Source organism: Pseudorasbora parva, chromosome 8 (assembly GCF_024679245.1).
Source record: "Pseudorasbora parva isolate DD20220531a chromosome 8, ASM2467924v1, whole genome shotgun sequence".
NCBI lineage: Eukaryota > Metazoa > Chordata > Actinopteri > Cypriniformes > Gobionidae > Pseudorasbora > Pseudorasbora parva.
This window is the reverse complement of record NC_090179.1, coordinates 20,462,580-20,477,142: the sequence shown is the minus strand read 5'-3', so window position 1 is coordinate 20,477,142 and position 14,563 is coordinate 20,462,580. Positions and strand designations below refer to the sequence as shown.

The window sequence follows — 14,563 nt, the reverse complement described above, 5'->3', positions numbered from 1 at the left end:
TCCTCGTCTCTCTCTCGTCTCTAAATTTAGACTGCTAGCCCCTGAGGACACATGCACACACTCCCACAACAAAAGGCAGGTTTGGATGTGTCACTCAACTGTTATCACACACATAGAGAAACCCATCCAAGGACACACACAATGGAAAATCTGGATCTGGTGACCTTAAGGGACCTACATAATACCATAAATCCTGTTACACCTCACCTCACGTCACTCTCATATATGAGTGTGTGCATGTTGAAGAGGCTTAAAATGAATTTGAATTTGAATGTGATTGGATTGGATTGGATTGGGAAATTAATATGAATTTTTATGCACAAATATTCTATAGGTGCACCTATGCACGTTTCTCTGTATATAAGCAAGCAATTATGCATATAAGTATATATTAGGAGTTTTTCTATACATACTTTAATAAAGTAAACTATTAATAATATGGAGCAATATGAAACAAAACATCAAATCAAAACTCAAAAAGTCCAGGATGGACATGGAGGAGAGGTGGTTCAGGGCTGTGGGGCAGAGGCGGGCCAGGGCCTTTGAGGAGAGTTGGGCCTGCGCCGCGGAGGAAAGAGAGGTGGGCCAAGGCCGTGGACCAGTGGTGGGCCAGGGCCTAGGACCAGAGGTAAGCCAGGGCCGTAAAGGAGAGTTGAGCCAGGGCCGTGAAGGGGAGTTGGGCCAGGACCGTGGACCAGAGGTAGGCCAGGGCAGTAAAGGAGAGTTGGGCCAGGACCGTGGACCAGAGTTGGGCCAGGGCCGTGAAGGAGAGTTGGGCCAGGGCCGTGGACCAGAGGTAGGCCAGGGCAGTAAAGGAGAGTTGGGCCAGGACCGTGGACCAGAGTTGGGCCAGGGCCGTGAAGGAGAGTTGGGCCAGGGCCGTGGACCAGAGGTGGGCCAGGGCCGTGAAGGAGAGTTGGGCCAGGGCTGTGGACCAGAGGAGGGCCAGGGCCGTAGACCAGAGGTGGACCAGGGCCTTGGAGGAGAGTTGGGCCAGGGCTGTGGAGCAGAGGTGGGCCAGGGCCGTGAAGAAGAGTTGGGCCAGGGCTGTGGAGCAGAGGTGGGCCAGGGTCGTGAAGGAGAGTTGGGCCAGGGCCTTGGAGTAGAGTTGGGCAAGGGCCGTGGAGCAGAGGTGGGCCAGGGCCGTGGACCAGAGGTGAGCCAGAGGAGAGTTTGTTGGCCAATTAAGTAAAGGGATACCGTGGTTCTTAAACCAGGTACTGGTTGCTTCGGCACTGTGTGCAGGTACCAAATCCTGTTGGAAAATGAAATTAAAATGAAAGTGAAATGAAAGTGAGTATGTATATATATATATATATATATATATATATATATATATATATATATATATATATATATATATATATATATATATATATATATAAGTTAACAACCTGGGCATAGTAGTAGTAGTTTTGTGTGTGTGTGTGTGTGTGTGTGTGTGTGAGTGTGTGACTACATGTTTGCATCTTTACTGTATAGTAGAGGGAGGGAGGGAACTGTCTAACACAGTTTTCCAGATATTAATGATAATTCATGTTCGATAAATTGCCTGGAAATAGTTTTGACATGGTTGCCATAGCAGCAGCCAGAAGCCCTGAAAGCAATTTAGTGTCTAACGCAAACCGCAGTCAATGGTATCGTCCTCACTGGCATGAACAGTATCACTACGACCTCTTGTAAACATCCACAACAAAGACAAATGAGAAATGCTACAGAAGGACAGTCATTGAGGAAAAAATCTAGACATTCTTAGATCAATAACATGGACATTGACATATCAGTGAAGGTCAAGAAAAGGTCACTTTGAATAGTGCATTACCTTGGTAGAAGGATGAGAGAGAAAAACAGACATATTACTCTAGAGAACTGTCTTTGGATGAACAGACAAGACAAAAATTGTGAAGGGGATGGAAAAGAGGCTGACAAAAAAACACATTTTAAACATGACAGCATGTAAGCGAAAAAATAATGCAGGATAAAGATTGGAGACCAGGATGAAAGTATGATAGGTTGATGTATTAGAGCAGGGTTTATGGGTGTGATGAGCTGGACAGGCAAAGACAGAAGTTTATTTACTGAGCTCTGATCAATACAGACAAACATAACACGGTACAACACACACACACACACACACACACACACACACACACACACACACACACACACACACACACACACACCCACACACACACCCACACACACACACACACACACACACACACACACACACACACACACACACACACACACACACACACACACACACACACACACACACACACACACACACACACACACACACACACACACACACAGACAGACACACAGACAAACAGACAGACAGCAATGCTTCAGGCATACCTGCTTCTCTGCATCCATTGAGACTAGTTTGTATTTGAAACAAAGAGATAAAGTACAAAACCATGTATGAATGTGTGTAAAATATTTCACATATTTTCATCATATTTCATGTTCATCCACTATATCTACATAAACAGGCAAACTAATCACTACTCTTTCCATTATATCCATTAGCTTTAGAAATCCAAGCTCTGCCCAACTAACTGTTATTCTCATGACCTTTAACCCTTTACACGCACATTAGTTATTCTATCATGGAAGAGACTTTCCATATAAATCCATCTATTTAATTATACTGAACGAGTGATATGTTATATGCCCTTACCTGCCCTTAAACCCTCACACAAACCTTTCAGCATCTTATTAAGACATTATTTATTATGTTTATTAAGCTATTTTTCTTCTGGGGGCCATTAACTGCTCCCCACAATTTAAGTGATTTCTGTTTTTACTACCATGTGGGGACATTTGCTCCACACGAACTAGGCAAAACCCGACACACATACGCACACAGACAAGCACCAATCTAGTCAGCATAAACTAGCCTGGACAACATCCTGTAGAAGTTCATGCTGTTCTAAGCTGGTGTTGTCAGCAGGAATAGTAAGCACTACACTAGTGTGCTAATGTGAACATCCATCAGTGAAGTCAACATAATGAGCTGGTCTCCTACTGAAATGATGGCACATTATTTTCTGAGGATAAAAGAAATGTGGAGGCTTTTAAGGTAGGGAGGGTTGGATAACAGTATACCTTCTAAAATACAAAATGTCAGCGGCTATTTGCACTAAAGTGTAAACAGCATATTTTCTCAGTGATAGGTGCAATTTACAAAAAGATATAGCTATACTTATAAATAGTAGCAGATCCTATTTGCAGCTCAGTGTTGTTGAACATTAAACAGTAAGCAATAAAAACAGAGTGTAAATGATTATATTTGTTAAAATTATTAAATGAATGCAGCCTTATGAGGACAATAAAGCCCTCCCTAAACTACGGTGGCCCAGTAGTGCACAACACAGCATAATTTAAAAAGCACACATAAGTTCACAACACTATAAAATCAAGCCACAACACAACGAAAAGCCACAGCACAATAAAATCAAGCCACAAAACAACAGAAACAAGCCTCAACACTACGAAAAGCCACAGCACAATAAAATCAAGCCACAAAACAACAGAAACAAGCCTCAACACTACGAAAAAGCCACAACAAACACAATGGAAATGCTCCCAACTACTAGGGGCTCTCAGAGTGGTGACGTTATTTTTCCTTTCCATTATTCTATAGGTTGGACAGTCTTAAAAATATATAAATGTTCTGATCAGTTTTAAGTTTGTAAACATTGTATATAGACATGAAATAACTCAAAATCACCTACATGCATTATAGATGCATATTTACACTCGTAAACGCTTTTACTCGCTATCACAGCACACGGTGCCTAAGGAAACATCTGCCAATTCCAACAAGTGATTGAAACTTATAATTTATATAACTTTAACTTATAACTTATAATTCATAAAAAAATTACTTAATGTTCAAATTCCAATGTTGTGCATTACTGAGGTGGAATAGGCAGACGTTCCCTTGGGCATCAAGTGCAGTGATATCGGGTAAAAGCATTCATAAGTATAAATATGCAGCTATAATGCATGTTGGTGATTTTGAATTTCGATATGCAATGGTTATGCACTTAACAATTTTTAAGTGTTTATATATTTGCAAGACTAGGGAATCTAATAATGGCAAGAAAAACTAACTTTACCACTCCGAGTGCCTCCTAGCGGTCGGGAGCATTTCTGATGTATTGTGGCTCGATTTCGTTGTGTTGTGGCTTTTCTTTGTGTTGTGGCTTTTCTTTGAGTTGTGGCTTTTCTTTGTGTTGTGGCTTTTCTTTGTGTTGTGGCTTTTCTTTGTGTTGTGGCTTTTCTTTGAGTTGTGGCTTTTCTTTGTGTTGTGGCTTTTCTTTGTGTTGTGGCTTTTCTTTGTGTTGTGGCTTTTCAGTTGTGTTGTGGCTTTTCAGTTGTGTTGTGGCTTTTCTTTGTGTTGTGGCTTTTCAGTTGTGTTGTGGCTTTTCAGTTGTGTTGTGGCTTTTCTTTGTGTTGTGGCTTTTCAGTTGTGTTGTGGCTTTTCAGTTGTGTTGTGGCTTTTCAGTTGTGTTGTGGCTTTTCAGTTGTGTTGTGGCTTTTCAGTTGTGTTGTGGCTTGTTTCCGTTGTGTTGTGGCTTGATTTTGTTGTGTTGTGAACTTGTTTGCTTTCTAAATTTTGTTGTGTTGTGCACTACTGGGCCACTGCTAAACCTACCCCTAAACAATAAACGCAATAAACACACATTAGGCACTTTATTTCCACTTTTCAAATCTTTAGCCTTTCTAATCTGATATGTGATAGGGAAAGGGATTAGAGCAACCCGGATGCCGAAACACTACTGACTTTGTGATTGGTCGATAGGTGGAGGGTGGAGCTTCAGGCCAAAACACAACATGTCAACATCAATATCAGTTGAGGGCTGAACAACAACTTTCAAATGACAATATCCTGGCCGGACTACTGTTGTCAGTGATATTAGTATTTGAAATTAACATGATTTCTTAAAATTTAGTGACATATCAGGGCCATTTTATGATTAATTGAAATACATTTCTTACATACAGTTCCTTTAAAAACAGGCAGTGCTGACCATTTTAATATAATAAAAACAGCTGTGCTGCTTAATATTGTTGTGAGAAAACCATGATACATTTATTTAGTGTTATTTGATGAATTTAAAGTTTAAAATGAGGCTAAATTTAATAATATTATAAAAGTCTGTACTGTCACTTTTGATCAATTTAATGCATCCTTGCTGAATACAAATATTAATTCCCAAACTTGTAAGTGTTAGTGTAGAAGTGATGGAGAGAAAAAAACAAGGTACGAGGCGATTTAGTCTTTCAACTGAAGCCTCAATTTGTTTTTCTGTCATGGCCATTGCAATGTTAATTAATTGTTTCACCATTTGGTAACATCATTTTGACATAATGTGAAAACAAGGTGTGACTACAAATGACTGGCGACACAAGCCTGTGTGTGAAGTGTGACAACTGAGAGGGAGGGGAAAAATTGCAGACTATACAGGAAAGACAAGACGGATGACAAAACACTTGGATGAAAGGATGGAAATAGAGAACGAGAGAGAGAGAGGATGTGGAGAGATGAGGGACGGTGGTGCAGTGAGGTTGGCAGACAGACTCTCAATCATTCTTTATGAACTACCACAGCACCACACCCTCCTCTCTGATTACACACTCACAGTGTGTGTGTGCGTGTGTATGTGTGAATGGTTACTTAAAGCCAATGTGAGTAAATCCTGTCTGCCCTTTAGTATGATTAGTTTTTGTCCAAGAGAGAGAGACAGAGAGAGAGAGAGAGAGTGAGAGAGAGAGAGAATTTGAGAGACAGCATTTGAACTGACTGCCCCCTTCTCTAACTCTCTCTCTCTCTCTCTCTCTCTCTCTCTCTCTCTCTCTCTCTCTCTCTCTCTCTCTCTCTTTTACTTTCTCATGAACAGACAGATGAAAGTAACTCAATTTTTATTGGATATTCGGTGCAGAAATCATCGTAAAATCCAGCCAAATTGCTCAGAATTAGATTATGCAGAAATGACTTTTAAGCGAGATAGATTCATGAAGTTATGAGAGAACAGATAAATGGATGAAGTGAATTCGCCTTTCCTCAGTAACAGTCTTACTCAGTTATTTCAAACATGGGATATTTTGTCACATTTGTATTGCTTAATGCGATATGTATGATTTTCTTAGTCTCTTATGCTCACCAAGGCTATTATTTCATTTCAAGTCAGTAATATTGTGAAATATTTTTTACAATTTAAAAGAACCGTTTTCTACTTTAAAATATAAAAAAATGTAATTTATTAATGTGATGGAAAGCTGAATTTTTAGTATCATTACTCCAGTCTTCAGTGTCACATGGTCCTTCAGAAGTCCTTCTAATATGAAGAATGCTGCTCAAGAAATGTCTTATCAATGTTGAAAATAGTTATGCTGCTTAATATTTCAGGATTATTTGATAAATGGTCAAAAGTACAAAATGTATTGGAAATAGAAATCATTTGTAACATTATAAATGTGTTTATTGTAACTTTTGATCTATTTAATGTGTCCTTACTGAATAAAAGTATTATAAGAATGCTTACTGACCCCAAACTTTTGAATGTTCTATTCTAAAACATTGGTCTGATCTGATGGATGCTGAAATCCATCTAGGTTTCCTGAAGTGATGGTGTCAAAATGTTTAAACTTTGTGAAATGCTAAAGTAAATTCTCTTTCTCTCTTCAGGATTGGCGAGGATGTGGCCCGTGCGACAGAAGGAGGGGGATACGCAGGTAAACACTTTCGTATGGGCTTCATGACGATGCCGGCCCCTCAGGACCGCGTTCCTCCTCCCTGCGGCCTGGGCTTCACCGTACGCTCACAGTCTCTGCACTCGGTGGGAGGGGGAGAGGAGGAGGGGAGTCCCACCTCACGAAAACAGCCCCCGCCCAAACCCAGACGAGATCCCAACACCAAACTCAGCACTTCCTCTGAGACCGTCAACACTGGGCTCAGCACGGGGAAGAGCGGGAAGGAAACAGACAAATGTGACGGTAAATATTTGTGTACATTAACACTAATGCCTCTAGCTACAGTATGCAAGCTTCATTTCGCATTCAGAAAATGTGTCCGAATGCAATTCATAACGCAATGCAAGCATGTCCCAAAAAAACAAGATACTTTTGGTACCTTTTTTTTGTGATTTGATCTCTCTCCTCTTTTGTTCTCACACTCTCAATTCAACATCCTATGAGCACATTGACCATTCACATCACTATGAAATATGACAATATATAATGAAATATTTTAAAGTTATATTTTCGAGAGATATTATTACAGTTTAAAATATATATTTTTTCATTTTAATATGTATTATTTATTCATGATGATCAAATGGTCCTTCAGAAATCATTCTAATATGCTGATTTGGTGCTCAAGAAACATTTCTTATGTTCAGTGTTGAAAAATGTTCTTATAAGCACATCATCCATATAAATGCCACAAAATTGTGAAATATTTTTAAATTTAAAATAATAGTTTTCTATTTTAATTATAGAAATATAAATTTCAAATACAATGTATATACGAAACATTTTATTGTGAAATATTACTACAATCAACTTTTTTCTAAAGGACAAATACTAAAGACACAAACACAAAAAATGCAAAAAAACATATTCTTTCTCATCACTTCACTTTTATATGCAAATCCCCTCTGTTCTGCCGTCTCTCTCATGCGTGCTGTATTCTTATGGATCATTACACATGCAGCACCTCCTTTGAGCTACACACACACACAAAACCCTCTTCCTTTCTGCACTCCACATCACAAAGAAGAGATAAACAGGAAAAGTGGTAGATATTTTTACAAGACTGATCACTCACTATATGAACATATGCAAACAAAATAAATGCACTTTAAAAAATGTTTAAAATGTTTTATGTAGATCTTCTGAAGCTCCTGTTCATCAAAGTAGTGGCTGCTGAAAATTCGGTTTTGCCATCACAGGAATAAATTATGTAGAAAACAGTTATTTTAAATTATAATTTTTGACAATAAGAGACTTCATAGTGTACTATACATAAACACCAGCATGAGGCATAACATTATGATTAGGTGAACTGAATAACAGTGATTATCTCTTCATCATGGCACCTGTTAGTGGGTGGGATATATTAGGCAACAAGGAAACATTTTATCCTTAAGGGCCAAATTGTGATGGCAAGACGACTGGGTCAGTTAGGGTGTCCATGCTGACCCCGGAGCAATAGAAGAAAGTGGCTTGGTCTGATGAATCTCGTTTTCTTTTACATCATGTGGATGTGTGTGCATCACTGGGAACAAATGGCACCAGGATGCACAATGGGAAGAAGGCAAGCCGGCAGAGGCAATGTGATGCTTTGAGCAATGTTCTGCTGGGAAACCTTAGGTCCTGCCATCCATGTGGATGTTACTTTGACACCACCTACCTAAGCATTGTTGCAGGCCATGTACACCCTTTCATGGAAACGGTATTTCCTGATGGCTGTGGCCTCTTACAGCATGATAGTACGCCCTGCCACAAAGCAAAAAATGGTTCAGGAATGGATGAGCACAACAACAAGTTTGAGGTGTTGACTTGGCCTCCAAATTCCCCAGATCTCGATCCGCATCTGTGGGATGTGCTGAACAAACAAGTCCATTCCATGGAGGCCCTGTGGACTTAAATGACTTAAACGTACAGGACTTAAAAGATCTGCTACTAACATCTTTGTGCCAGATACCACAGAACACCTTCAGGGGTCTAGTGGAGTCCATACCTTGATGGGTCAGGAGTGCTTTGACAGAAAAGCAGCAAAGCATTTGTGAAGCCACAACATGCACAACCTTGAGGCAGATGGGCAACAGCAAAAGACCCCACCGGCTACCACTCATCTCCACTACAAATAGGAAAAAGAGGCTACAATTTGCAAGAGCTCACCAAAATTGGACAGTTAAAGGCTGGATAAATTTTGCCTGGTCTGAGTCTGGATTTCTGTTGAGACATTCTGATGGTAGAGTCAGAATTTTGCGTAAACAGAATGAGAACATGGATCCATCATGTCTTGTTATCGGCATCGTTTAAATGCAGTGTTGGGAACATTACTAAACTAATTACAAAGTAATTAGTTATAGTTACTCACTTCTTGTTCCAAAAAGTAACTGAGTTAGTAACTGAATTACTCTATAATAAAAGTAACTCGTTACCAGGGAAAGTAACTATTTACGTTACTGTAAAAAGAGAAAAAGTAGCTATATGTCATATAATTTTGATTTTTTTTAACCAGTTTTCAAAAGTCAGTTGAAATGAGTAAGACAAGTGTTTATAACTTTTTTTTAAATGTTCAAATATGTAAAATAACTTGGATGCCCCCAATATTAAATGTTAAATGAATGAAATGGACACTAAATAGAATAAATTATTATTACACTATATTGTACACTAATCTACACTATTTTAATGTTGCTGTGGGACAATGTGAGAGAAACGTCTATCAAATTCAATACATTATTGTAAATATCAGTACAATAGTGGAACAATAAAACAAAATAGATTGTTTAGAACTGTAATTATTTATTGCACAGACCCCAACTGACCATCAAATAAATCTAAAAATAAATGATGCTCCTTAAGAAAAGTCTACCAAAAATAGAAAATAATAATAATACAAATATATATAAGTCCAACTTACCTAGCCTAGACTCTTTGTAGTGCACATTAACATTTTAAAACTGTCACACAACTGGTAGACATAGCCTGCTTGAAGTATTTTCTTCCTCACAAAAGTAAACAGTTTAACAAGAAGTGCTCTCAAGTCTTGTTTGTATGGTGCGCTTATCCACTTTCTCGCGAGAAAAACCTAGTTTTGGTTGCTTTAATGTTGTGGGTCTGTCTAATCCTTTGGCAGCGGAGCTCACGTTATCAATTGCGTTCACCGACGTGGAGAGAGACTTCCTGGGCAAGTTGCACGTTAAATAAACATTCTTACCTTTCACCTCAACGAGGGAAAAGTAGTGTTTATACTTCCAGTTTGCGAAAGCTACCTTTGAAGTCATTGGACATGATGTCGCTCTGCCTCTGACTCCTGATCGCTGTATGGATGCGCGCGTGCGTGTGTGCGTGTGTCACACACACACACACACACACACACACACCCAGCTGCAGGTCCGCTGACAGAAAGCGCCTTTTCGGATGAAAACCGCTTCAGTGAGCTCAATTATAGTAAAGCCACATTTTATTCTCAGTAACGGTAACAGGGTTGTAACGGGGGAACAGTCATTCGTTTGATTACTCGTTACTGAAATTATGAACGCCGTTAACGCCATTTATCTATAACGCCATTATTGCCATCACTGTTTAAATGCCACAGCCTACCTGAGCATTGTTTCTGACCATGTCCATCCCTTTATGACCACCATGTACCCATCCTCTGATGGCTACTTCCAGCAGGATAATGCACCATGTCACAAAGCTTGAATCATTTCAAATTGGTTTCTTGAACATGAAAATGAGTTCACTGTACTAAAATGGCCCCCACAGTCACCAGATCTCAACCCAATAGAGCATCTTTGGGATGTGGTGGAGCGGGAGCTTCGTGCCCTGGAATTAAGGCAGTTCTGAAGGGGAAAAGCGGTCAATGGTCAATTAGTATGGTGTTCCCCAATAATCCTTTAGGTGAGTGTGTGTGTGTGTGTGTGTGTGTGTGTGTGTGTGTGTGTGTGTGTGTGTGTGTGTGTGTGTGTATAAACTGGGCTAACCTTTCCTTTAAAAAACTGCACAAGTATATTTTAAAATACTAATATAACTAATTTAAAAGGTAGATAAATGCTATTAAACATTATTTTAGCATTTCACATGCTTTTATAAGAAACCTAGCGGTGAATATTTTACTCAAAACCCCTATAATTATTAAGCACTAATCTATGTAATATGTACACTATGTATATTTTTTATCTGAATATTTAGATATAAGTGCTCATCTTAGTGTCTATGACCGTTATGGCAGAAAATAGCATTACCAAGCTGGCTGTCGAGTGGAGTCGAGTTGCTTTGAGAAGGACTTGATACACACTTAACTGTAGCACTGCACACTTTTACACTGTAATGAGTCAGTGTTAGTGCAGTCTTTTTACATAACAGAAAATGGCTGTTAACATCCCCGCACAGATAAAAGGTCACCTCATATTCACTTTCCCAGACACCTGTAAATATACTCAAGTATCTTTCTAAGAACAAGTGACATCAAGTCTTTCTCTTCCTCTGACTGGTCACCCTGAGCCAGCAAAACACTCTCATTGGTTGCCCGCTGACTGCAGTGTCATATGAACAGGGGCAACCGTTGCCATGGGCAACATTCCGGGCCTAAGTGTTTTACCGGCGGTGACAGCTTCAGACAGAATCAACTAAAACACAGATGATGCCTTTTATAACAAGTTCAAGGCTACAAGGTCGACAAGCAAAAGACTTGAGTCGTGATGCGCATACACAACATTGTGATGTAATTTTCCACTGGGAGATGCACATTTTTCTATTGTAAGCTTAAGCAGACAAAATTTTCACACACATCCTGCAAACTAAATGTGCCAGTCTAGGCGGTTTTATATGATACATTGAACAAATGCCACTACAGACTTTACTATTCCACACACACACTCATTTCCGCACACATTAGCCTTCCCTTAACCCCTAACTTGATCTTTACTGATCTCCCTCAAAGAGCTGAGCTTTCAAAGTGCTTTTCTTTCAAATTCAAAGCAGAAGCACACATTACAACATACCTAACCCCACTCGAGCACTTGACCTCATTTTGCAATGTTCGCAACCTCATTTAGAGTACATTAACCCTAAAAACATCAACCGGCACTTTGCAGTGAAATCTGAAATGCTGCCAAACTCGCTGCATTATACAGCACATCATCCTTTAAGTTTATTTATATATACACATACGCAGCCTCATTTTATATTCTGTACAAAAGTTTACAGTCAGAAAGAGTCTCTTATTCTCAACCAAGTCTGCATTTATTTGTTCAAAATAAGATTTAAAATGTAGTTTATTCCTGTGATGTCAAAGCTGAATATTCAGCATCATTACGCCAGTCTTCACTGTCACGTGATCCTTGAGAAATCATAATGGTATGCTGATTTGCTCTACCACTTTCAACAAATATAATCACTATGGCCCTACATTTGTTCTGCTTTAATATCGTGCCCGGAGGATATATTTAAAACCATACAAGATCATGATGTCTTGATACACAGAGACAGAGAGATTGTGTTTTTGAGTTTGATGCACTTACCTCAAGGCTCTGTGGCATTTCCACCACACCTAAGGGCCACAGATAATTCCAGTAGCCTCAAAGAGCTCAACATCTCTCCTCCTTCTCTTCTCTCTCTGTCCCCTGAGCTCCAACACTACACTTCCCCCATCTCTCATCCCTCCTTTACTCTCGTGCCTTCATTTCCCACCCATCTTTGGCACCATTTCTTGCTTTGCTCATTACTATTCTGTCTTTTATCTAACTTGTTTACGCGTTCCCTTTCTCATAGACCCGCCCTCTTTTCTTCTTCCTGTTTGATTTCAAATTTCATGCTATAGAAAATTCTCTATCCATCTGTCTCTCCTTTTTCTACTCTTACTGTGGCAGTACCATGGTACAATGAAGGTATTCGATGATAAAAGTAAAAGTACTTTGATATATATCATACTAACTGACTACCGTGCTCAATACAATGTAAAGTATTTATAGTACAAAATGGAATTACCGTGTTAAATGTTAAAAAACACGGTATAACCATGGTACATGTTCTCTACATACGTAGTTACATACACCCTCCATATGATTTCTCATACAAAAATACCATGGTTTTGCAATATCAGATGGTAAAATCAATGTGCTTTGATAAATATCCCAGTACTGAATGAATACCATATTTATATACATGGTATAATTTACATGCAAGGCACTTAAACACAGTCAATACCATGGCATAATGTCCAAAAAGCACAGTAGTACATTTTCTCTTCATCCATCTTTCCCTTTTCTACTCAAATTATTGTGATACTGTGGCACAGTGATGGTATCAGATGGTGAAACCATTGTACTTTGATATGTGCCCTCCACTTATATAAGCAACGTCCTTTTCCAGGGATAACAGCTCTGAGTTTTATTCTATATTGTCTGATGAGTTTGGAGAACACCTGATAAGAGATCAGAGATCATTCCTCTATAAGAATCTCTCCAGATCCTTCAGGTTCCCAGATCCATGTTGGAGCTTCTCCTCTACAGTTCACCCCACTCAGTTTCTATAGGGTTCAGGTCTGGGAACGGCCATGGCAGAAGCTTAATTTTGTGCTCAGTGACATATTTGTGACCCCAAGAGTCAACTAATCTCTGCAATTCTCCATCTGTGATCCTTGGAGAGCCTTTGGCCACTCAAACTGCCCTCACTGTGCATTAGGACGATATAGACACGTCCTCTTCCAGGCAGATTCATCTTTAGTTGATCGTAATGGGAAATGGGAACTGCTTTAGCTATTTTTTACCGCCACTTTCTATTTTGTGAAGCTCAACAATCTTTTGCTGCACATCAGAACTATATTCTTTGGTTTTACTCATTGTGATGAATGATTAAGGGAAGTTGGCCTTTGTGTTTCCTCATACAGTATTTATACTCATGTGGAACAGGAAGTCATAGTTGGACAATTTTATGCTCCTAGTTGCCCTGGAGTGCAATTTATTTTTTATTTTATTTTATTTAAATATGAATGGGAATGTACTTCAGAGATATTTAACTCATAAGAATTTCTAGGGGTGCCAATAATTGTGGCAAACATTCAGAGAAAAAACATTTATTTCATAATGTAATTTACAAATCCATTTTTGTTTTGCCTTTTTATTTCCTTTTATTGAAATGATCTGGGGACCCCTTAAAACCTTCTGGAGGACCCCTGGCGGTCCCTGGACCCCAGTTTGAAAACCTTCTGCTATAGGCTAACTCAGAATATGAACAGAACACACAAAGTTTCACGCTAAGCATTTCCCAGTGATATGCATGAACTTGTCTTGACAATGACATTGGACGATAGTCACACATTTAGTGTCTCTAAAGTTACATACGACATGCATATACACGTTTCTAATTTCTTTAATTTCAAAAAGTGAAAAGATGTGCATCATGTCTGACACCAACATGAACACTTTACAGTTGGTTATATGACTGTAAGTCATTCTCTTCAAATGCAAGTGAAGTTAGAAACGTGCACGTGTTCACAGGGTATATTTAGAGATGGTCCCTAAATGTGCGATTACCTTTGTGTGGTAGAGAAAGCTGCTCACATGTACAAAAGTAACAGCGAAAACAAACTTAAATATAAACACTGCTTTTGTGCTTGCATGTGTATATCCTCCATGTTGACCTACTGTCAAGTGAACATGTATGTCTTATATATAGCACTGATAGAGAGACAGAGCTAGTGACATACATGCAAAACCTTAATAAATCATAACCAGTGTTCTTTAAAGAGCATCGTATTAAACTTAATGACATATGGCATCTGGCATCCCTATAGGCGTATATCTGC

General features: G+C 39.1%; 1 protein-coding gene across 2 annotated transcripts in view; it reads left to right on the top strand.

Moving 5' to 3' along the window:
• Nucleotides 1-14,563, top strand: part of nyap2a (neuronal tyrosine-phosphorylated phosphoinositide-3-kinase adaptor 2a) — a 62,535-nt gene that overhangs the window by 15,839 nt on the left and 32,133 nt on the right. For both annotated transcript variants that reach the window (XM_067450306.1, XM_067450307.1), the window contains one exon: nucleotides 6,707-7,014. In XM_067450306.1, coding sequence (XP_067306407.1) covers nucleotides 6,707-7,014 — 308 coding nt within the window. The remainder of the gene's footprint in view (nucleotides 1-6,706; nucleotides 7,015-14,563) is intronic.